Source organism: Heloderma suspectum, chromosome 1 (assembly GCF_057233095.1).
Source record: "Heloderma suspectum isolate Gila_16-S chromosome 1, 16-S_ref, whole genome shotgun sequence".
Classification (NCBI taxonomy): domain Eukaryota; kingdom Metazoa; phylum Chordata; class Lepidosauria; order Squamata; family Helodermatidae; genus Heloderma; species Heloderma suspectum.
In genome coordinates, this window is record NC_139458.1 from 367,332,316 (window position 1) to 367,356,546 (window position 24,231).

At 42.9% G+C, this 24,231-nt stretch overlaps 1 protein-coding gene across 2 annotated transcripts in view; it reads right to left on the reverse strand.

Annotated features, from left to right (window-relative positions):
- HEATR1 (HEAT repeat containing 1) overlaps positions 1-23,178 on the reverse strand; it is a 60,083-nt gene extending 36,905 nt beyond the window's left edge. For both annotated transcript variants that reach the window (XM_084828199.1, XM_084828197.1), the window contains exons 1-16: positions 23,011-23,178; positions 18,628-18,780; positions 17,399-17,615; positions 16,417-16,558; positions 15,088-15,189; positions 13,980-14,120; positions 13,006-13,217; positions 11,619-11,752; positions 11,221-11,326; positions 9,383-9,493; positions 7,000-7,117; positions 5,441-5,548; positions 4,381-4,476; positions 3,921-4,015; positions 2,839-3,050; positions 1,077-1,192 (exon numbers count right to left, since the gene is read on the reverse strand). In XM_084828199.1, coding sequence (XP_084684325.1) covers positions 1,077-1,192; positions 2,839-3,050; positions 3,921-4,015; positions 4,381-4,476; positions 5,441-5,548; positions 7,000-7,117; positions 9,383-9,493; positions 11,221-11,326; positions 11,619-11,752; positions 13,006-13,217; positions 13,980-14,120; positions 15,088-15,189; positions 16,417-16,558; positions 17,399-17,615; positions 18,628-18,769 — 2,052 coding nt within the window. In that variant the 5' untranslated portion in view covers positions 18,770-18,780; positions 23,011-23,178. The remainder of the gene's footprint in view (positions 1-1,076; positions 1,193-2,838; positions 3,051-3,920; positions 4,016-4,380; positions 4,477-5,440; positions 5,549-6,999; positions 7,118-9,382; positions 9,494-11,220; positions 11,327-11,618; positions 11,753-13,005; positions 13,218-13,979; positions 14,121-15,087; positions 15,190-16,416; positions 16,559-17,398; positions 17,616-18,627; positions 18,781-23,010) is intronic.
- Positions 23,179-24,231: the final 1,053 nt, after the last annotated feature.

Consider the following 24,231-nt stretch of genomic DNA (forward strand, 5'->3'; position numbering starts at 1 on the left):
GCGAGAGTGGCACCCTCCTTGGTATGTTTCCGCAGGCGGGCAAAAACTTTTTTGCTCCAACAGGCCTTTGCGGATAGTCTGGACCTGTGAGAATATGATGGATTGGTACTATTGCTTATATTGTTGTTGTTTTTTAAATTCTGATATTTTATACAATTTTAATATTGTTGATGATTTAATTATATTATTAACTTTTGTATATTTCTATTTATATATTTTACCTGTGCAAGTTTTTAACGTTGTAAAGCTGCCTTGAGTACCAGTATTGGGAAAAAGGCAGGATATAAATAAATAAATAAATAAGCAAGCAAGCCATATACAGAATATAAAACAAGCAAAACAAATGGAGCTGCTATGCTGAGTCAGTCCATTGGTCCATCTAGCTCTGGAGTCTCCAACATGGTGCCCATGAGCACCAATGTGCCTGCAGTCACCTTTCTTGCTGCCTTCCAGGCTGACGTGTATGCTGCAAAGCAAAGTGCTGCCCTCCAATGCCATCTTTATTTGGATTCAAGAGTAGTTTTGTGTTTTGGAACTCAGGACTCCACCTCTGCCTTGTACTCTTGTGCAAGTTACTGTTCTTTTAGTCTCACCAGTTTGCCCTCTCGGAAATGGGTGTTTTGTGACTGGCCACGCCCACCATGGCAGCCATTTTGTGAGAGTACCCATGGCACTTGCTCAAAATTCCAGATGTGCCCACTGAACCAAAAACGTTGAAGACTCCTGATCTAGCCCATCATTGTCTGAAGCCCTCCAGGGTACAGCAATAAAACACATAACCCCCTGGAATACCTATCATGCCACCGAACGCTATTGGCACTGTGCCAGAGGTCCTTTACTTTCACATAACATAATTTACGGTAGTGGTAGAGTCGAATTGGATACAGACCTACATGTGTAATTAAATTTGGGCTTCAATAACTAAAATCTGCACCAGTCTAAGGCACCACAAACAGCACTCCAACAGCTATATTTTTTTGTTACATCACCTGTCTCAGGGATCCCTTCAATCTGCTAGTCAGAGAATTTAAAGAACAGCCTTCTTTTAAAAAGGATATTGTAAACTGCACACATACCATTTGTAACATGAAGGAAGGATCCTCCGAAATGAGGTTCTCTGACAAGAGGTTGATCAGTTTTGCATTCAATGCACCTATCAAGTCTTCTGACTTAGCTGTCACTTTTTGGAAAGCTATTTCAGCAAAACAAAATAAGTATATGAACACAACACAATGCAACGCAACACAAAAATAGTATGGTTAATGAGCACGGGAAACTCTGGCTAAAATCCTTAAAACCCTCTCCACTTCTTTTTAAAAAAAAACAAAATGTTACTGCTATTTTTCAAAAGCACATATAGCCATTCATAGAAACTGGATACTTATGCCAGGCTCTTTTACACTAAGAAGTTATTCTGTGCTGCCAAAGCCTTCACATACTGAACCTCGATAAAAGCCTTCCTCCTTTCCAGCCAATGTACTTCAAAATCAAACTTTATATTATCTTTAGCCACATCCTTAAAGGCAGCAACAGAAAAGCTCAAGCTCCAAGCTTCCATGCACCTCTCATCCTCTTGTGTATAGTCTGAAGCCTATCAAGCCTTCGTGAAGACAGGCTTCTTTTCTTTGGAAGAGAGGCCCATGCCTCCAAAACTGACCTAGGCTATGGCCGCTTGCACTTGATCTGCCATCTTTCTGTGTAACCATCACATGAGAACTATTATCCTGTCTTGGGAAGGGAAGCGTTGTTGTACCATGCCGACAATGCAGTTCTGCATGCGTCAACTCATAAGTAAGCCTCACTGAGTTCAATCTTGCCTTCGGATGCATCTCTTGCAATATTAATTGGTGCCCTGCAGCAGCAGCAGCATGGGCCTAAGAAAACCAACTGATGTGTAGGATTCCTTTTTTGGGAGGCAAGGCCTATTACAGAGCAATCCTATGGCCCCTAGACAGAATCTGGGGGGCCATAAGACAGTTCGGATTCCTGGATCCAAGACTGAAGACAGCGCTCCCACCTCAGACGCAGGAGTCCAAACTCCCCTCCCACTCCCCCTTCCAGCTGACACAGAGAGAACCACACCGGCTGCCTCTACAAGTTCATAAATGCAAGCTTGGAAAGGAGGGAAAGGGGGCAGTTCTGTGGGTGGGGAGGGAGGAGACTGGGGCATCTGGCTTACGAACAATCCTCCAGCCACCACAGCCTCCTTCCCTCCTGCTCCCTGATGCCTCCAAAAATACCCATCTAGCTAAAATACAGAGCAGGAGGAGCAGGGAGGCAACAATTGCCTCTGGCACTCCTCCCACTATGTATGGGATGCCCATCAGCCTCCGGGTTTGGAGGCTGACAGGCATCCAGATAGGACTGTGCCCTTAGAATGCTACTTCCCCTTGAGTGAATACATATGCACAGGATCAAGCCATGTCTTTTGTGTCCAAGTTCTGTGTCACAGGCTTCAGGTCTGGATTCTGGAGGGCAGTGAAGCACCCTTCTGCAAGCTCCGCTAACTGGCCCCATGGCATAAATGAGCATTTCGGTTCATTTCCGGTTGCTCCCAAAGCCGCTAGCTTCCCATTGAGCCAGCGGAGGGTCCTGCCAGCATGTGGGCAGCGTTGGATACTGCCCCACGTTATTTCCATTTACTAGTAATGTCAAAACCACAAATTAACTATCACAAAAATAAAACTTTTAACACCCTACTTCCTTTTTGAACCGCATTACTATGTTTGGTTATTTTTAAGAAAGCGTAATATTTTACAGTAAATAATGTTACAACAACAAATGCAGTAACTTTGCTACTTATTCTGCTTTTAGAAAGCAGCCATTTCTATGACTTACCCTCTGGCCAGCCTTTCAACAAAGGATGTAGAGAGCAAAGACCAGACTCTGCTATGCAAAGGGCCACTTTCCATTCAGCAGATTTCGAATTATTGCTGGTTATGATTATAAATGGAAACAACTGTAGAACTAATTGATTTAAGAGATCTTTATTCTCTTTAAGAATCTCTTCTTTGATTAAAAGGTGCATTGCACTCTCCAGGATCTTGCACCTAGGACACACATGGAAGGAGGAGGAACAGAAAGGTACACATCACATTCCCATAATCAAGTTTTTCCTCAAGATTTCCCTTCCTAAAATGTATTTAAATGTTTTGATATGATTTAATACGATCAAAGCATATTTAGTGCCAAATGCACTTGCAGAGCCAGCCCAAGACATTTTGCTGCCTGAAACGGAACAGCAAATGGCGCTTTTCCACCTCCCCCACCCCCAGTCACGCTGCACGGTACCCAAGGCCGGTCTCATTATTTTGGCACCTGAAGGAGAAAATCCCACAGGTCTCTCTCTCTCCCTGGATACAACAACAACAACAATTTAAATAACTAACAATTTTCTGTCCTTTCACAACACCCAAAATCAGTTGCCTGAGGCGGCTCCTGCATTCCAGCAGTAGGGCTGCCCTACACCTACTGGCAGAGTGGGTGTATCATTAAAGCTTGTTAAGAGAGGTTTTGCATTGTTTGGAGCAACGTTCTGCTCTGAAACACAAAACTGGAGTCCTCTTATTGTATACTTCTAGATATAGAAGAAGTCATGCACTTAACTTTTCTTTATCAATAGAAAACCTCCCTCTACATCTCTTTGAATGACTGAACCCACTGGATATATACATTCCTTTAACAGACACAGATGCCAGAATAAAACAAAGAAAAATGTGCTGTTAAACCAGCAACTGCCTTATCTAATGGATCACAAGACAAGAAATTAAAATGTAATGTGTAACGTGTCTAATAAATTGAAAAGGTATTGGAGGACTTTGCACAAAAGTTCCATATCAAGAATCTAACATGAATTAATGAGGAAAAAACTAAACCTATTAATGTGAGTCTTAGAGAGAAGTATAAAAACAACCATTTACCATTTTTCATCCTTTGAGAGGTCAGCTCTTTCAAAGAGACATAACAGACTGAAGCCAATTTGTTCATCAAAAGACTTCAAACTACGCAACAGAGTCTAGAGTAAAGCAGCGAGTATGAAAATACATATATCGTCAAAAATCAGTATGTATAATGCAAAATTTTATGAAAAATTTATTATTCTCAAGAAGTGCATTTTACATTAAAGGAAAAAACTTTTTCCCCTTTAATATCTTTCAATATTAAAGTTTTGAACAGACAAGCTGAGGATTTCTAGACTATTCTCTGAATATGATTATTAAATCCACTATAAAGCTTACTTTAATGTTTTATTCATCACATTACATGGTAAAGACCTAACAAAGAATCCTTTTCCAGAGATGCATGCCACTATAAGCCATGCATTTCTGATTGGTTCTAAATATCAACAACGCTTTGGGCCTTCAAGAGAGGAAGACAGACCTCCAATGTACCAAGAGATGCCATAACCACTTCTAGATTATCATCCTTAAGTCGTGCTAAAATGGCTTCTTCTATGAAGGAATCATCAAAGCCCTCCTAAAAAGAGAAAGAGACAGGGAGGAAATAAACATCTTAAAATTAAATTTAAATGTAATAAATTATTATTTTCAGTGAAACATTCAGCAGTAGACACTACTGTTTTGATCATTACACACTACATATGGTGATAAGCTATGGGCCAAGTGATCCATAGAATCATAGCTGTAGTATTCATAGGACAATAAGCTCACCCTTTTGTGTGTCTTTATGACAAACTAGAATTAGCTGAAGGTTTTTCTAGATTTCCATTTCCAGCCTTCCAATGTAGACTGCACATCATGAACAATGCACAATAACTGGGGAAAGCAAAAGGATAGTAGCCCCCCCCCCCCTCAATTCCTACCAATGCCTTGACAGCTGACTGCGATAACAAACTAAATTAGGGACTGGCTAGTAAGTCATAAAAATAACCAAACAAGAAGTCTGGCTGGGGAACAGGAACACAGGAAACAATGTTATATGGAGCAGGCTTTTGGTCATCTAGCCCAGTATTTTTGACACTGAGTGGCAGTGCCTCTCCAGGGTTTCAGGCAGGAATTTTTCCAGCCCTACCTGGAGATGCCGGGGATTGAACCTGGGATCTTCTGCATGCAAAACCTGTGCTCCATCACACTGAGCTATGGTCCCTTCTGGCCGTAGCCCAGCAAAAGAGAATATGTTTTGCAAGCCGAAAGTCCTAGATTCAGTTCCTGGCATCTTCAGTAGGACTGGGAAAGATCCCTGTCTGACACACCAGAGAGACACTTCCAGTCAGCATAGACAATAGTTTCACCTTGTTTATCAGCATGAAGCAAGTGGAAATTTGACTGCCCCCCAACAGTTAATTGTGAGATGAAAAGTAGATTCAGTGAGAAATAAATACTGAATACTTTCAGTGGTTGCTAAATTAGTAAGATCGTATTAAAAATCCACCAAAGAATTAAAGAGAAGGATTCAAATAAAAAGATGAAGGAGAACTAACCTTCGATGCTTCAATGATTTCTTTCAAATGCTGAACAGCCAGAACTCTGACTGATGACTGTGGATGGTTCAAGCTAAGGACCAGAGATGTATCAGAATCTTCTAGAAACTGGGAATATAGTTTAAAATTACTCAGTCTGCAATCCTATATCCACTTACCTCCGAATAAGCCCCACTGAACTTAATTGGACTTATTTCTCTATAGACATATATATGAGCGTGCTGTTACTGTGCTAGTAATGCATATACATTATTTAAAATAAAAGAATTCTGAAGAAAATAATTTGTAAAATTTGCCAGCAAATAGTTGATCTATACCAGCCTTTCCCAACCTGGTGCCCTTCAGATGTTTTGGACTACAGCTCCCAACATTCCTGATTGCTGGCCATGCTGGCCGGAGCTGATAAGAGTAAGTCCAAAAAATCTGGATTCAGCATGTAAACATAGTTTCCTGTCATGTGTGAGCTGGGAGCTATGGTTAAACGCTTTCAAACAAACCAGGACTGGACACCAGCTTTAAACAAGGGTTTGAAATTGGCCTACAAATCCTGGCTTGTTAGGAAGCACTTAACCATAGTTCCCAGTTACCTTGTAACAGGAAGCTATAAATATGAAATCCTGTCTGTTTTGCCACTCGGGTGGAGGGAGGAGCAAAGTGGCAGGAAATGGGCTGCGTGCAGGTGCAGGATTGCAAGTTCAGTGTGATATATGAACAAGGTCATTATTTGTAAGTGTACATTTTAGACATGAATGCAGTAGACACAACCTACTTAGCAGTACACTCCAAATAAACTTCCCAAGCTGTGTTTCTCAGCTCTCTTTAAAAAATAAAAGGCCTTCAAACCAACTTAAAAAAACCCAAGACGGAGTTAGGTAATGGAATAAACCAGAAACCAATGGGGAAGGACATAGCTTAAAGCAACATTCTACCTTTCCATCTTGACATGTCTGCCAAAGAACTCACATATTTAATTCATGCAGGATACTGGCCAGGCCTGTAGATCCTCACCGGCACCCTGCATGAATTGAAAATGTGGCTTAGAAAACAACCACCATTTCCATGCATCTGGTGGCAGGTAGCTGTGGACAAGCTTTTAGAAAATTGGTCTACCATTACTCATCTTCTCACTGAGAAGCCCTTGATAAGTATCCAAGAAAACCCAGAATGAAAACTACGGATCTAGATACAGTGGGGTCATCTCTCTTATGGTTGTTAGATATGGACCAGATGGCCTGTTGACCCCCTACAACCTCTATGATTCCAGCTGTAAAAATACAGAGAAAGAATAGTGGAGGTCATGTCATCATATCATGGCAATAGTCTAGCATAGAGTTCCTGAGACCAAAGGGTTAAAATTGTAACAATCCTAGGAGATAGTAATTTCTTTTCACCAGCACCAATAATAGGAAAGCATAACAACTCAATCAAAGTTCATTTTAAAAGAAAGACAGGCAGATACATTTTTGTACCACCCTCACACCCTCATTAACTTTAAAGCTGTAATAACAGCAAAGAACAAAGGGAAGTCTTAAGGACTGCTGAAAATTACTTTGACTTACCTGGTATTTACCACCACTCACTGAAAGGGAGATAAATTGGTGGAAGAGATCTTGCTCCTTCTGATTTCTAACATCTTTCAGATATTCCTCCAGTACCAAATCTAGTGTTCTGGGGTATCTACCATAGGCAAAGAAAACAATAAACAATATTGTATTCTAGAGAATATCGTAAGGCATCCTATTTGCCACATTTCTGGGCAGGTAATATCATTTTCAGATTATTAATAAAGGCACCAAAAAGTACTCAACATCTAATTTAGTGAAAGGAATTCTATTTCTCAAACAGCCCAAAGAGCACGCTCCACCAATGGAAGTGTCTGTCAGCGGAAAAGGGAAGGCATGATCCTCAGCTATCCCCCCCTCGCCACTGCAGCCTTGTCCAACACCCATGAAACGGCTTCAGAAGGCTGGGGACCCTCCACAGTAGATGGGGGGCTACTAGTGGAGGGGAAATAACTGAAAATCGGGCCCAACCCCGTTCCACTGGCAGTTGCCTTCCATCAGCAGAGGTAGTTGGATTCTGCCCCAATTTATTATGCAACAATCAAAGCTCTAATACTATTATTTATTTATTTACTTACAACATTTGTATACTGCTCCCCATCCAAACAGATTCCAATGCGGTGAACACAAGAAGTACAACAGTAAAAAAAGATTACAGATTAAAACAGCATATTAAAATTAATTAAAACAAAATGCCAATAAAAACCATGGCTGGACATTTAAGGAATAATTCCTGGAACAGAACTGCTTTCAGGAGGCGCTGGAAGCAACACAGTGCTGGCGCTTACCTGGCCTCCAGGGGCAGAGAGTTCCAAAGAAAGGGGGTTACCACACCGAAGGCTCTTCTCCTGGTGGATTCCAGTTGGGCCACAGGTCCACGTGGAACCTCCGAGAGCATGCTGAATTAGATGACTTAGAACATACTCAACAGCTGTGCTAGGCTAAGCAAGACTCATCTTGCCCCCTCCTTGATCGCCTTCCAAACCTTTTTGTTTAGGAGGTTTTAAGGCAGTGAATGTTCTTTGAGCTCCTATACTGATTTGTTTTTAATTTGCTGCATAGGAATTGGTTTCACCACTAGAAGATGCCCAATTGTTTTAATCGCTGTTTTGTGTTCTGCTGTTTTCAGTAATTTTGTATTATTAAATTTGTTTTAACTTCTTGTTGTTAACTGTGACCCTGAGCTTTTTTGACAGAAAGCTGGGGAATAAAAGTTTTAAATAAACAAAAAATATGCAAACTGCTCAAACACTATAGTGGTGGGAGGAGTGTGAATTGAAGAAAAAAATACATAACCAAGACAAACCTTCTTTCAATTCTCATTGGACTGATACTGAACAACAAGTTTTGCTCATACAAAACAGTGAAGACTGAACACAGTTCTCAGAACATATCAACATTAGATTAACATCTTAACAGCCTCATGGTGTTCCTACACTACACCCAGAACAGAGACTGCAGGTGGCAGCTAGGAACGCAAATGGTTACTAGGAACACAATTCATCCTCTCCATCTGGATGTGTAGACTGGAACATCGAGCTCTGAGCTCTACCTGGATTTATCCTTGAAGGCTGGTTTGAGGTTGGTGGAGAACATGGCACTGTGCCACTTCACAGAGATGGTCTACCAGGAGCGCTTTACAGTAGAAAGTCTACCCTGGCTCCCTACAGAGTTCCAGGTAAAATTCATGGAGTCAATTTGCCCTGTGAAGACCTTGATAGCTTGGTCCTTAGAAACGACATCCCTCCCATAGCCCATTATATCTATTAGATGTGACTATGAGCTCCTTGGGTGGAGACAAGGTGTAGACCCTCAAAAGAAACACGAGTAGCAGACTCCCCTTCTTGCTCACATGGAGTAAGCCTGACCTGGAATGGAGTGACATAGGCCTTGTTCTGCTCTATTGCTATGGAGGCTTCCTTGCTGGTTTCTCTCTAAGTTCCCCTCTTTGGGCCAAAACTGGGTGGTGGTTCAGGAGCAGAATCCCCACCCGACATGCCTCAGCCCCAGGGCCTGCTGCACACTCCTGTCTGCTCTGCATTAACCCCAAAATTCATGGCCCACGTCCAAACAGCCTCAACACATGTTTTACTCATTTTCCACAATGACAACAGAACCTTCTCCTTTATAAGGCTCACCACAGGCCCAGAATTTTCAAACAACAGTACAAGGCCTTCCAGTTGGGTAAGACTTTGATGGATAAAGAGATAGAGCCTTAGGGAATTGCAAAGTGGGATAAAATGTAAAATAATAAAACAGATCTACACATTTAGGTTACAAACTCAGATAAGTATTCTAGTACCAGTTCCATGTCCTATGATCATTCACTGCTGCCAACATACATACTGGTTTTATAGGACACAAATCTCTCATTACTTACTTTCTTTCAAAAAGCCTAATTAGGGGAAGCAGCTCTTTATTAAGTGCAGCCATTTTGCCAGGATCAGAGTCACTCTCTGCACCATAGGAGATATAGTACTCCAGAAATTTACTGAAGTGGTAAGAAAAGGAACAAATGATGTCTTTACACAAAAGATAACAGGCAATGAACATTATTTTATCAGTTTTCTCAATTAATTTAAAACCTTAGTAACACAGGTTTTTTGCTTTGTTCTTGGTAAGCTGCAACTTCTTTTTGAAATACTCAGTCTCCAGGAAAACGATTTCCCCCTCTCAAGGCCAAATCTGAATGCCTTACGTAGATAGCTATTTCTATTCACAAAAGAATACAATGGAACTTAAGGGTGCAACCCCATCTAGATTCCTGTCAGCCTCTGAACTCAGAGGCTGACGGGCTCCCTATGCAGAGTGGGAGAAATGTGGAGGCCATCTTCACCTCCGCACCTCTCCCGCTCTGCATTTTTGCTAGACGGGCATTTTTGCCCATCTAGCTAGGGCTCTGCGGAGAGGAGGGAAGGAAGCTGGAGAGGGCTAGGATAGGTCGTATCCCCATTTCCCCAGTTCCCTCCCTGCCCACAGAACCGCCCCCTTTCCTTCCTCACCCAGGTCAACTTTTGCAACCTTAGAGAGGCAACCGACACAGTTCTCTCCACACTGGCTGCAAGCGGAGAGGGGAGCTCCAGGAATCCAAACAATCCCATGCCCCCCACCCCCGATGCTGTCTAGAATTGCTCACCCCAATACTGAAATATCAAAATGTTTGCAGTTTCTAAGAGATGGATCTCCAGGGAGGTGGGGAAAAGGGACAAGAAAAGACAACCAATGCTAGTTTATATCTAGAAAGTCAAATTGTAACATGAAAATGAGTCAGTGACTGCATTCACAAGATGAATTCTTTAGAATTCTGGCTTATTGTGAAGGAGCAAGTGTGCTAATGCACGCTGCTCAATCGCTCCTGCTTGGCTTCTCCTGCCAGTGGGAGCAGCTGAACAAGCCAGGGACTCTCTGCCCGTGGTTTGCTTAGCGCAGTCTTCCCCAACCTGGTGCCCTCCAGATTTTTCGACTTCAACTCCTATCAGCCCCAGCCACTATGGCCAATGGTCAGGAATGCTGAGAGTTGTAATCCAAAACATCTGGAGGGCACCAGGTTGGGGAAGGCTGGTTTAGTGTGATGTCTGAACTGGAATCTCTGGCTTGTTGCTCTCTACAAGACAGAGTCATAAGCCAAGAACAAACTCTGGCTTATGACTCTGTCCTGTTAGGAGAGAAAAAAGCCAGAGATCCCAGCTCGGATGTCACGCTAAACAAACCGTGGAGGGAGTCCTTGGCTTATTTAACCTTTGTAAACCGTCCCAAGAGTTTTGGTTATGGGGCAGTATAGACATGTAATAAATAATAATGATTTAGCCACTTCCACTGGGAGGAGGAACAAAGAGGCAACATTTGAGCGGTGTGTATCAGCACACTTGCTTCTTCACATTCTGGCTTAACGTGACATCTGAAGAAGGCGTAGTGGCAAGAGTGTTGGACTAGGAGCTGGGAGATCCAGGTTCTAGTCCCCACTCGGCCATGGAAGCTCACTGGGTGACTGGGCCAGGGACTCTCAGCCCAACCCACCTCACAGGGTGTCTCATACACTCTCAGCCCAACCCACCTCACAGGGTTGTTGTTCTGAGGATAAAATGGAGAGGAGGAGGATAATGTAAGCCACCTTGGGTTCCTTGCAAGAGGAAAAAAGGCGGGGTATAAATGCAATAAATAAATAAATACTCAGTGCTCTCCAGATCACTAAGGACATGAAAGAAGAGGTAAGCTTACCAGGCCAATAAACGATCCATACCATTTTCTAATGGTATATTTGTAATTATAGCTTCTAGATGTTTTATGGGGGTTTGAGTACCAGCCACGTCAGATTCTTCTATCTCTGAAAAAGGTAGATATTGCAAAGAAACAGTAACTACTTTTAGAAAGAAACACATTTACATTCCAACATTCTTAGTGCTTACTTTGCTGGAGCACTAATGAAGTTCTGCAGCACAGCACAATGTCACACTTTTGATCTTACGTGGGCCCAAGCAGAGTGATACAGAACCAGCAGGCCACTGTCAACAACATCCTACTTTGTCCTACAGACAGCCCCAAAGAATCATGCTTCTAAGAAGTACAACAGCTAAATATCACTTATAAGTGGAGCCACCTAATGTACATGAACATACCTGTCTTTCCATAAATAATCGATTGAACTAGGTATGGCAACATGTAATGCAAAACTGGACTGACTTCATGAGCTGTTGAAATTTCACAAAGGGTGGGAATCAAGTTGGGTATATTACATAGATGGTTAAATGGCCTGCATAAGAAAAAATCAAAAAGCCATCATAAACATGTTTTTCTTTTCAAGAATTCTCAGCTGTCAACAACTTGCTATTAAGGCCTCAGCAAAAACCATACCAGCAGTTGTAATAAGGCTTAAATTTCATCTGATAAATGACAGGCTTCATTACAGTATATACTTTTATCCTTTCCAGAGATGAACTCTCCTGTTCCAATATTATGATGAAGGCCGTATGGCTTGTTTTATGGCGCACCAAGGTTCCTGAAGTTCTTGAGTTGTGCATTCATTTGGTCTCAGTTAGGTGGCCATCTCACTCTGGGCCTGTTACCAGGTGTCAGTACTCCAGAAAGAAGGAAGAAGTCTTCTCAGGTGTAGGGTTATGAGTATCAGCTGGTCATCTTGGAAGAGCCAGAAAATCCAGCTGTTCTTGTCATCCTACACACTGTAGGAAGCAGTTCATCTGCACATTCAAATCAACCTTCCACTCCTTCTTTGCCTAATCCTACAAGATGTCATGACCCCAGAGTCCAGCAGTGACCTGAGAGACACAGAGGCTGAAGAAACAGTGGTGCCAATGGAGAAGACACTGGGCCCAGGCTCCACTAAGGAACTAGAGACCCTTGAGCTATTGCAGACTCCAAACCAGAGACCCCAGAGGCTCTGGAGCCAGAGACCTTTGAGCCTTGGACAAAAACAGCAGCATTTGAGCCCAGCTCTAGCAATGGACCAGCTCACCCACCTCCAAGAGCTCACAATCTATGGAGCCAGTGTACCAACACAGGCATAAGCTCTTGGACAAATGAAGGAGTGCTACAGCTTCAGGCGAGAGGACTTCCCCTTTCAACTGCAAGTTTGCTTTTGCAGAAATGCACTAGTGTAAATGTCTATGTACAAAATCTGAATATGGAAAGGAAGTCAAAGAGGTGGGAATTCAATGACCAGAGAGAAATTTTAAATCCATCAAAATCTGAATTTCCTTATTATTTAATGCAGCTCCAAAAAACTTTGATCATCCACTCATCTTAAATTCAGTAGACAAGAATACCTTTCCATATTATCCCCCAATCCCTACTATTATGGAAAACCGTAGGCTCATGGGTTCAGTAACATTATCACATTTTTCGGGGACAGACTATCAACTTACACAAAGTTTGGGAAAATGCGAACAAATCAACCGTAGGAAATGCGACTTTTAAAAAAGCTGTGTCAGTGACTGAGGAGTGAAGAGGCCTATTAGTTCCCCTACCAATCAACTTGTGCATGCTTACTTTTTCCCAAGACCACCTTCCTTCTGACTCTGTAGCAGGACGATCAGGCAGCCGAGCCCCTCTTTGATAAGCGAGGGTGCTTTGGTTAAGGTCTTGCTGATTTGTAACATCAAGGAATGAACCAGAGACTTTTCCATTGTCATCTTCACAGCCAACTGGCTGACTATCATGTAGGTTGCTGCTCTGTAATCCATCAATGATGATTTCAAACCCTATGGTGAGAAAATGAATGGAAAATATGTTTGACACCCTAAGTGCAAAGAAACAGAGCAAATCTTTGGGAAGAGTAATATATGGCGTATTTTGGAAGACACACATCTATTTAAAATGCTTTTTCTGATTCAGAACCGTGCATTCACTCCAATGAGTACACAGAAGTCTAATGCAAGCAGGCTTCTCCTTCACCCTTTGCTCTTATGGAGATGCTATATCCCCTGAACAGGGAAAGCCTTACCAAGCAATGGAGCATCTAAAAAAGAATGTCTGAACTGGAGCTATTGCTAATTAGCAGAGTGGAATTACCAGTAGTACAATGTTGAACTTAAATCTGTACAACCAGCATTGAAGTACCATTTATGTCCTGAATACACAAGGTGGTCCAATTTTCCGTATATCAAACAGGGATGGTAATGAGAAAAGGATGATAAAATTCCCTATGCTCCAAGAGATAACAATGAAAGGAATACACTTTTGTTTACAATCCAAATACTGGGGAAATATAAACAGTTAAGGGAAACAGGTAATGGGTGAGAGAAAGTGAGAGATTGTCAATAGTCATTTGACAAAGCTGTTCATATAACACTGGTGCATCTCCAAACCATGGCAACCTCAACAGCCTTCTCCCCCAACCCCAACATTCAACATGTAGAAAATGAACATCTCTGTTCACCACCTGCAAAATACTTCCAAAAACAAACTGCTGTAATTGGAAGAACAAAACAAATCACTTTGAGGAAAACTGGGTCACTGGGTACCTTTTGGATATAAGGAAGCAATTTGGAGACCAGAGTGTCTGTTATATTTGGTGCAGCCCCAAGAGCAGACACAATTGTAGAGGCATAAAAAGTAAACAGGACTCTCATCTGTGATAAGCTCCCCGGATACAGTGAAAAGGCCTAGACAGAAAAAATGTGTTTAGGATAACATAACATAAGCACAGCATTCCTTTGACTAGAAACAATGTACTTTCTATGGCATCTTAAGAAAACATTGAACTGGTTCATACACTCAGCAGTGACGAATCCTGTACATATGGGTGAGGGAACTGGCACGCACACACTTCCCATGACTGTACAAACTGGAAGCATGACTGTACAAACTGGAAGATCTTTGTGGTACGTGGTGTTATCTTGTATGTAAGATAGCAGCAGAAGCAGATATATGTCCTCCCTCATCACGTGCACAGGACACCTAGCTGGTGAACATGTGAACTGTCCCAGAGAAACTTCAGTTATAAGAATATAAGAGCAGCCCTGTGAGATCTAACTGAAATCCATCTAGTCCAGCATTCTGTTCACACAATGGCCAACCAGCTGCATGTGGGAAACCCACAAGTAGGACCTGAGTGCAATAGCGCTCTCCCACTCCTGTTCCCCAGCAACTGGCTTTGAGAGCCATACTTCATCTGATACTGGAAGTAATATTTAGCCATCATGACGAGTAGCCATTGGTACTCTTATCTGCCATGACTTTGTCTAATCCCCTTTTAAAGCTGTCCAAGTTGGTACCCATAACTACCTACTAAGGAAGTAAATTCCATGGTTTAAGAATGTGCTGTGTGAAGAAGTATTTCTTCTTGTCTGTCCTGAATCTCCCACCATTTGGCTTCATTGGATGACCCCAGGCTCTAGTGAATGCAGCCACCCAATAATTTTGTAATTTGATAGTGTGATACCTAGTAAACAAAGGCATTGTTCAGATCTGCCCAGTGTAAGTGGGCTCCAATTCAATACTTTCTATTGCATAGTTAGGTTCCCATCTTCTTGTTTCCTTTCAGTGCTTTAATGGAATATTTGTTTTGTTTCTTATATATACTGCTGCGGAGACTATCAATGTGGCATTGCACTGGGACAGTATACCAACCTTTATAGATTTTGTCACTAGGCTGCATATGAAGTCCATGAAACCAAGGTCTTTGCGGCAGTGTGTAATTAAAGTTCCCCTTGCAAGAGGGACTCCTGGTTTCTGCAATTGAGAAAGTCAAAAATAATTAGGAAAAAAGCAATAAACTAGAATAGTCAAATTTAAAAACACAGACAAAATACAGTTCATGGTAAGTCATTCCTATTATCATAAATTTAAAGCACTTTGAAGCCCATCAGTTTTGCATACTGAAGAGAAAGCATCTGTGCTGTAAAGTAATACTATGTTTGCCACATGGCACTTTGGCCCAGCTGTCCGCTACATCAGGGATGGGCAGAAGGCAGATTTTCAAATGTTTTGGAATTCAACTCCCATAAGCCCCAGCGAGCACAGCCAATGGTCAGGATCTGAAGATCCACCTTCTGCCCACCCCTGCTCTACATTATATGAAAATAACCCTGTACCCAGTTACTTGAACTTAGGTCCAGTTTATCTCCACGGTATTTGTGTACATGACTCATTACATGACTGTAGCCTTGTGGCCCAGTCTTATTCACATATACCAAAAGCAAGCCCTGATGTGAATTCAATGAGGTTTACTCCAAAGTAAGTGTGCAATTCAATACACACTTACTTGAGAATCCTATCGTCTCAGCCATCCTATGAAAACAAACGTGGTGTAGCGACTGAGTGTTGCAGTAAGACTGGAAAGGTCCAGATTCAAGTCCTTTGGCCACTCACTCTCTTTCAGCCTAACCTACCTCAAAGGGTTGTTGTAAGGATGAAATCGGGGGGGGGGGGATGATACTGCTCTGAGCTCCATGGAAGAACGGCAGGAAAAAGTGTCAAAAATAAATGTTTATTCAAAAGTAAGCCCTGTTCAATACAGTGAGAATTATTCTCAAGTAATGTTGTACAGGATTGCAGCCTATGTGCCAAGGAGCTTCTCAGCCACATAATTTTATACATATTTACTAAGTGTTCTCGTTAGTGGCAAATAAGAAATTCAGCTCAAAATGGAACTGGCATAATAAAAATACCAGGCTCTTCTATTTATTGTCTTGAAATGAGTAGATCTGTATAGTCCACAATTATAAAATGCTGGAAACGCAAAACTTAAAAAGCAGTGAAGATAAACAGAAAAAATGAGAAATCCAAATGGGCAACCATAAGAATGGTGCCAAAAAGAAAGCCATTCCAAATTAGTAGGTCTATTTTGATCAAAGTGTTCTTCCCAAAACAGCCAGCAAAGGCAGATAGTTCTACGTGCAAACATATTGATGAGAGAATAACATTAAGAATACAACTGCTCATCTTTTACTACTTCACCTGAATCGGATGCAGCCAATGCCACTTCTGAGTAGGGTCACTTATTTTTAGAAGCTGGATAACACGCACGAACAACTTAGTCTCATGATAGGGCAACACGCAGCCAACCAAACTGTCCTGGTTGTAAAGATGAATATGAAACCTAAGCCAAAAAAGGACAACACACCCACATGATTAAACATCAGAATTACTGGGTTGTACCCAGTGGTGTCCTTCCACCAGCAGAATGGACACTGCCGGCGAATCAAATTTCCCTTCTCCCTGCAGCCCCCCCCGTGTGTGCCCCAAAAGTATTTCATAGGGTTAGGAACAGATTTGGGGATGGGGGGGCTACAGGGGGGAGGACAACTCCTGTTTTGCTAGTGGATGTCTGCTTGCATAACATTGGATGCAGTCCTCTGAGTCAAAGAACTTCACTTGACTGAAAAGCTGTTACAGATCACAGCACTCACTGTCCATCTAGTAAGCTACAATGACTGGGTTCACACAACATACTAACCCACACTTAGTGGTTGAGTGTGGGTTGTTGCTGAACGGTTGTTTGTTTGTTGAACCGTGGGTTAACGTGGTATTAACCCAGGACATTTTCCACAGCATGGCTTGTTAACCATGCAGTCTGGCTTCCTTTTCTCGAACAAGCCATCTTGACAACCCATGGTTTGTTGGTGGGTTGTTCATGGTGGTTAACAAGTCACCCTGTGGAAAATGTCCTGGTTCAGACAAGATGCTAACCCATGGTTCAACAAATAACCCACAGTTCAACAAACAACCCACATTCAACCACTAAGTGTGGGTTAGCGTGTTGTGGGAACAGACCCAATGTGTGATACCGATTTGCAGAGTACAAACTCCAATGACCCGCTTATCTCTGCATTGCCTGGGAAAGCAATCTGTTCTAACAGTCTAGGAAGCCCAAACAGTTGATTTCATGAGTTAGAGAAGATCACTACAAATAAGATGTAGATAGGCATGAATGGATTACCTGTGAATCAGCCACTCAAGACACTTCTGGGCTGGTTTAAGCATGAAGTAAGGAGACAAGTGAATCAGGAACAATGAAATTCTTTCATCCAGCTGCTGGTTTACTGCTTTAGTTTGGACACTGCGCTCCAAACCTTTGGACATTTGACTGAAAAGTGTTGGCTCAAACATCTCAAAGGATGGATCAATCCCAATCAGCTCTTCTAAGCCAGTGCATCCTATGAAAGGCATTAGAATAGTTTCAGTACATCATACTGTTTTTAAGAACCAATTCAGTTGGCACGTAAAACATTCTATGTAGAGGGTTCCTGGAGATGGAGTCCCATAGAGGAAAGAACATCTGACCCAACAAATACACACAAAGAACTGCTGATTCATACAAGTTAGACTCACAAGCTAGATGTTACTTTCTACACACACACACACACAAATGCAGACACACTCTAGAGCTGTCCAAATACTCAATTCAAATCATTTTACTATCATCTGAAGACCCAAGGGATACAAGACACCGTTTATTATATTTATACCCTTCTTTTCAGCCAAAACGGGTTTCTCCTACATGACACTTCTGCTTTTGATCAGCCAGAACCAACTATATCAGCCTTCCACATGTGTTGGGACCGCAAATCCCAGCATCCCCCAGCCAGCCACTCTGGCTGGGGAATGCTGGGAGTTGCAGTCCAACATGTCTGGAGGTCTCTAGGCTGGGGAGGGCTGAACTGTACTGTAATCATTCTCACAGAGCACATTCCATGAATACAACGCAAGTTTATGAATTGTGAGGCAAGGTTAAATAACTTCCTACTTATAATCGTGAAATTAACAAAGACAGGAAAGTGTTCCTCCACTTGGAACAGCAGAAAATAGTTGCCCCATTCTTCTTTATGCCAAGTTTACAATCAACCTTACCCAGAGTCTGCAAATGCACTTGCCAGTGGCGACCTTATTTTTTATTCTGGCGAACACATTTGTGATACCTAAACCAACTCAAAGAGAAAAGTTCAGCCCTGATTTCATGCTCTACTTTGGAAGCATCCAGAAACAATGTGATTGATCACTGCTTCTGATTGCTCCAAAGCTTAGGCCAACATCAAGAGACAAGATCCCACCCCTCCCCCAAGTCAGGGAAGGGGCAGAGTCAGTGGCAACCACAAATGGAGGCTGGCTACCAAGGCCAATCAACATTTGTTGACCATACTTGACCATGCTCTTAAGGGCCAAACTTACCTATTGCGAAAAAGGTCTCCCTGTCAATATTGGCCGCTTCCTTGCAATCGAACAGCAGTGATGCTGCTTCACTTCGAGACAAAAGACTTGGATCATTCTGAGGAAGCGCAAGACGCTTCAGCTGGTGGGCAAGCGATGTCATTTTTTACACTTCTGTGGAGGAGAAAAAAATCAGTGGTAGCCTCTCACAGATCTACCAATTATTAGATAAAGCAAAACCTATCATATGAATCTCTTTCCAGTTTTATGCCAGTCTAACATGAACAAAATTATATAACTAGGCTATAACAATTTTGGCTGATCCTGAAGGCCAACACTATATAAGCTATTTTGCTAGCAGGCTACAGAAGGGCATAGGAGCCCACTACAACCCAACAGCGAAGCACCACAGTAGTTAAGAGCACATGCTATGAATGTGAAGTTCTGAGGGAGCAATCCTATGGCCACTAGACACTGTCTAGAGGGCCATAGTATTTTTCAGTTTCTGGGAACTGAGGTCAGAACCCTGGCTCTGACCTCACTTCCCAGAAAGTGTGCTGCCCACCCCCACCTCTCCTCCTCGTAGCCATCATGGTTCTCTCCATGCTGGCTATTTCTCCAGGCTCAGAAATGGAGCGCGGAGATGGGGAAAAGGGGGCAGTCCTGGGGGCAGGGAGGAGACCGAAGAAGCCACGTTACATAGCTTCCTATGCACTGCACAGCCCCCCCTCCCTCCTGCTCTGAAGCTCCCTGGCTAGACAGGAGAAATCGCCTGTCTAGCCAAAAATGCAGGGTGGCTAGAGCATGGATCGCCTCCATGCTCTGGCCACCCTGCATTGGATTGCCATCAGCCTCTGAGTTTGGAGGCTGACAACTATCCCCATATGATTGCGCCCTAAGTGTATTTAAACCTTGGCTCAGAGCCAGCCGTTAACTCACTTGTTAGCCTTAGGCAAGCCACTAATTCTCAAGCTCAGCAACCCCATCCAATTGTCATATCTGTAGTAACGAGCATTGTGGCAAAGACTACTGAGATAATTTAAGTAACATGTACAAGCTGGGTTTCGAAGAGGCAGAGGAACTAGAGATCAAATCGCCAACATTCGCTGGATCATGGAGAAAGCAAGAGAATTCCAGAAAAATGTCTATTTCTGCTTCATTGACTACGCTAAAGCCTTTGATTGTGTGGATCACAACAAACTCTGGCAAATTCTTAAAGAGATGGGAGTACCAGACCACCTTACCTGTCTCCTGAGAAACCTGTACGAGGGTCAAGAAGCAACAGTAAGAACCGGACATGAAACAACCGATTGGTTCAAAATTGGGAAAGGAGTACGACAAGGCTGTATACTGTTGCCCTGCTTATTTAATTTATATGCAGAGTATATCATGAGAAACTCCGGGTTGGATGAATCACAGGTCAGAATTAAGACTGCTGGGAGAACAACCTCAGATACACAGACGATACCACCCTAATGGCAGAAAATGAAGAGGATCTAAAGAGCCTCTTGTTGAGGGTGAAAGTGGAGAGTGCAAAAGCTGGTTTGAAACTCAACATTAAAAAAACGAAGATCATGGCATCTGACCCCATCACTTCCTGGCATATAGAAGGGGAAGAAATAGAAGCACTGACAGATTTTATTTTCTTAGGCTCCAAGATCACCGCAGACGGTGACTGTAGGCATGAAATTCAAAGACGCTTGCTCCTTGGGAGGAAAGCTATGACAAACCTAGACAGCATAGTAAGAAGCAGAGACATCACCTTGCCGACAAAGATTTGTATAATCAAAGCTATGGTTTTCCCAGTAGCAACGTATGGCTCTGAGAGCTGGATTATAAGGAAGGCTGAGTGCCAAAGAATGATGCCTTCAAACTGTGGTGCTGGAGAAGACTCTTACGAGTCCCCTGGACTGCAAGGAGGTCAAATCAGTCAATCCTAAAGGAAATCAACCCTGACTGCTCCTTGGAAGGACAGATACTGAAGCTGAAGCTCCAATATTTTGGCCACCTAATGCGAAGAGAAAACTCCCTGGAAAAGACCCTGATGCTGGGAAAGATGGAAGGTAAAAAGGAGAAGGGGACAGCAGAGGATGAGATGGCTAGATAGCATTACCAATGAAATGAATATGCATTTGAGCACACCCCAGGAAAGAGCGGAGGACAGGAAGGCCTGGCGTGCTATGGTCCATGGGGTCACGAAGAGTCAGACACGACTGAACAACAACAACAACATGCTTTGAGTACTTAGGAAAAGTGCATTTTTTTCTATCATTATGCTTACTAAGCAGTATTGTCTTATTGTTACCTTATATCTGTCATGTGGATTGTTGCTCAGATTCCAAAAAGACTGGTGCCGGACATGAAGACAATAATCTCTTCCCATTGCTCCCCAGAGGAATTCAGAGGTACTCTGCCTCTAAACCTGGAGTTTCCGTCATAACTAATATCCACTCATAGTCCTACTTTCCATGAATGTGTCTACTCCCCTTTTAAAGCTGTCCAAACTAGTGACCATCACCATGCCCTTGGGTGGGGTGGAGTGTGTGAATTCCACACATTAATTACATGTTGTGTGAAGGAGTACTTCATTTCAGAAGTCTGGTGCCTACTGTTTAGCATTTTTTTTTTTAGTACTGTGCATACAATACGCGTACATCTGCTGCTAAAGGTGAGCTCAAATGTACATGTTCACCATTCATTAAGCAATAACATGTACACATAAGACTGCCATCATGTCAGTAACACCCAGAGATACTCCAGTACAACACTTTACAATGAAGGCAGTTCACAAGCCCAGCTGTAAGTACCTGACTGATTAAATATCATACGATGGGCATTCATGTGGGAATTATAGTCCATACATTCTGCAACAGTATTATTGATGCTTTAAGAAAAATTGAAATGACAGCTTAAGAGTTTCTTTATAGTGACAAATAATGCCTTGAATTAACGAGCATTTGGAAATGCTAGCAGTCATTGACATGTGGCAACACTCACACACACCTCCGTGCATTCACTGTACTGTCTGGAAGATTCCTATGCGTAAACAAGCTGTACATGTGTAGGCTCCAGATATACAGTTGGGGAGAGTGTTTGTGCCTCCAAGCGCATGTATGAACTTATATACACTTTTCAGGCATTCCCTCCACACACAGCCTGAATGCATGGAGGGGGATCACATGGGTTGGCCCCATCCCACCCATTCAGCAGAAGATCTGGAAGGGGTTAGACCAGGGGTAGGGAATCTGTGGTCCTCCAGATGTTGTTGGGACTTCATAAGAAGAGATGTGCTGGATCAGACCAAGGTCCATCTAATCAAGCATTCTGTTCACACAGGGGCCAACCAGCTACCTGGTTAACTTTGTAGACTTTGATGCAGATGTTCAACAGATGGGGGGCAAAATTGTACCTTGCCTTAGGGCACCAAAATACCTTGAGACAGCACTGGCTAGTTTGGCCAATGGTCAGGGATTATGGGACTTGTAGTTCAACATCTGGAGGATCACAGGTTCCCACCCCTAGGCTAGACAAGGGGGTGAATGCATTAAACCAGGGCTTGACACCACAGTCCCACTCTGCTGTGAGCCATCTTTAGTCTGACTGAGCACAACAGGACTAAAGCTACAATCCTGTGAACACTTACCTGGGAGTGTCCCCACTGAATTCAGTGGGAAATTGTTTTTGAGTAACAACACACAGAATTGGGCTATATGTGAATTTTGAGAAGCGCTGTGAAACACAAAGCCTATGCTGTGAGTAAGCACTTCTGACCTTAGTAAGTCTAACTTCCAGTTAAATATCCCCACCCAGAACTGGGCTGTGACTTTTAGCAGGCCCACATACATTGTGGCGTGTGTCTGCTTACAGCAGAAGTGGGCACCTTATGGTCCTCCAGAGGTTTTGGTCTACAGCTCCCATCTGTCTTAGCCAGCATAGCCAATGCCAAGGGATGGTGGGAGATGCTAAAACATCTGAAGACCGACAAGTTGCTGACCCCTGATTTATGGAATGCCAACCATGTGTCAAGCACTGTACATAAAACATAACATCACAACGACAGATACATACCTCCCTGTCCAGAAGCCTTCTGCCCATTCTAAAGCCCGCTTTTCCTACGTGTGAGCGTGTGTGTGTGTGTGTGTGTGTGTGTGTGTGACAGAGAGAGAGACAGAAAGACAGCCACACACAGAAGCACTATGTAGCTGAACTAGCGGCTTAGCCAAAAATGAGTCCCGAAAGGGAATGGAGGAGGCGACACTTAACGATCGCCGCTGCCTCCTCTCCAGAGGGAGCTCTGCGCCCTTGCAAATAGGAATGAGCAGTCCTTTTACTGGGAGACGGGAAAATCACGCACGCAAAGGGCCAACCTCCAGCACACCAACGCTGCACCTTGCCGATCCCTACCTTCAACGACGAGCCCATTTATTTTTCTTCTTCCCACGTGGATAAGGTCTGCCAGATGTTTCACCTTTGACCCGGACATACAAACGAGAGGCCGAGTGCTTCCGCTTCGATGCTAGAGAGTCGTGGCCTAAAGGGTATCGGAGTTCTCCCGCCTTCCACGATCACTTCGGGTTGCTTTGCTCTCTGCTGCCCCCACGAGGTCTCTGGCTGCGCCGCATCGGGCCAGCCTTGCTACGAACGGGCGAGAGTCACCGGGCGAATTTAGCTTTGTTTGGAGGAGTCCAATTAATTATTCAGGGATTTTTAAAAATATGTAAAAACTAAAGGTCGACATTATTACGTTGTTTTCATTTGGCAGAGGAAGATGGTCTTTTAAATAATATAATTTGCTTTTGGGTGTAAAATGTTATGAGAGGGAATGGGGATCTTTTTTGGCCTGCTTTTCAGTTTGTGTTTTGCTATGTCTTTGAGCTAATTCATCTGTCTCAAGATATTTTGAGCAGAAGCCACATAGGACAAGCTCGCATTTCAAGGCCTGGGCCAGAGGTTTCTTTTGAAACCAGACCCCACTGCCCAAAGTGTGTGCGGGGGGGGGGGGGGCTATAAATGTAGACCGACAGTGCAATCCTATGCATGCCTACTCATAAGTAAGTCCTAGCAAGTTCAGAATCACTGGTTCTTTGTTACTTTTTAGCTAAAATAAAAAGATACAATAATATTTATGGATAAGAAAAAAAATAACAGAGAAAGGGCACAATCTTATGCATGTTTAGACAGAAATAAGCCCTACAGTTCTCAGCATTCCACAGCCAGCAGCGCTGGGGAGTTGTAGGACTTATTTCTGTCTAAACATGCATTGGATTGTGCCCTAATACTTTGAAATACAGTCGAAAAGGATGTAAAAGTCTTCATCAATACATAGCTAAGTATCTAACATAGACATAAATGTTTAAGTAAATATTCAGTAATCAAAAAACCTTTCAGTTGCTGGCTGGGGAATGCTGGGAGTTGTAAGACTTTTTAAAAATCTGTTTAAACATGCATAGGATTGCTCCCACAGTAGCCAATAATTAGGCTATACCAAAGCCTACAGGGAGGCTGATCTCTTCCCTTTTCGTGACAAAATAGGTTGTCTATGAGAAGGTGGTGGCTGTTAGAATGGTTTTTATTTTTTCACAGATATGAAGAGGATCAGAAAGAGATAACTGCATGTATCATGGT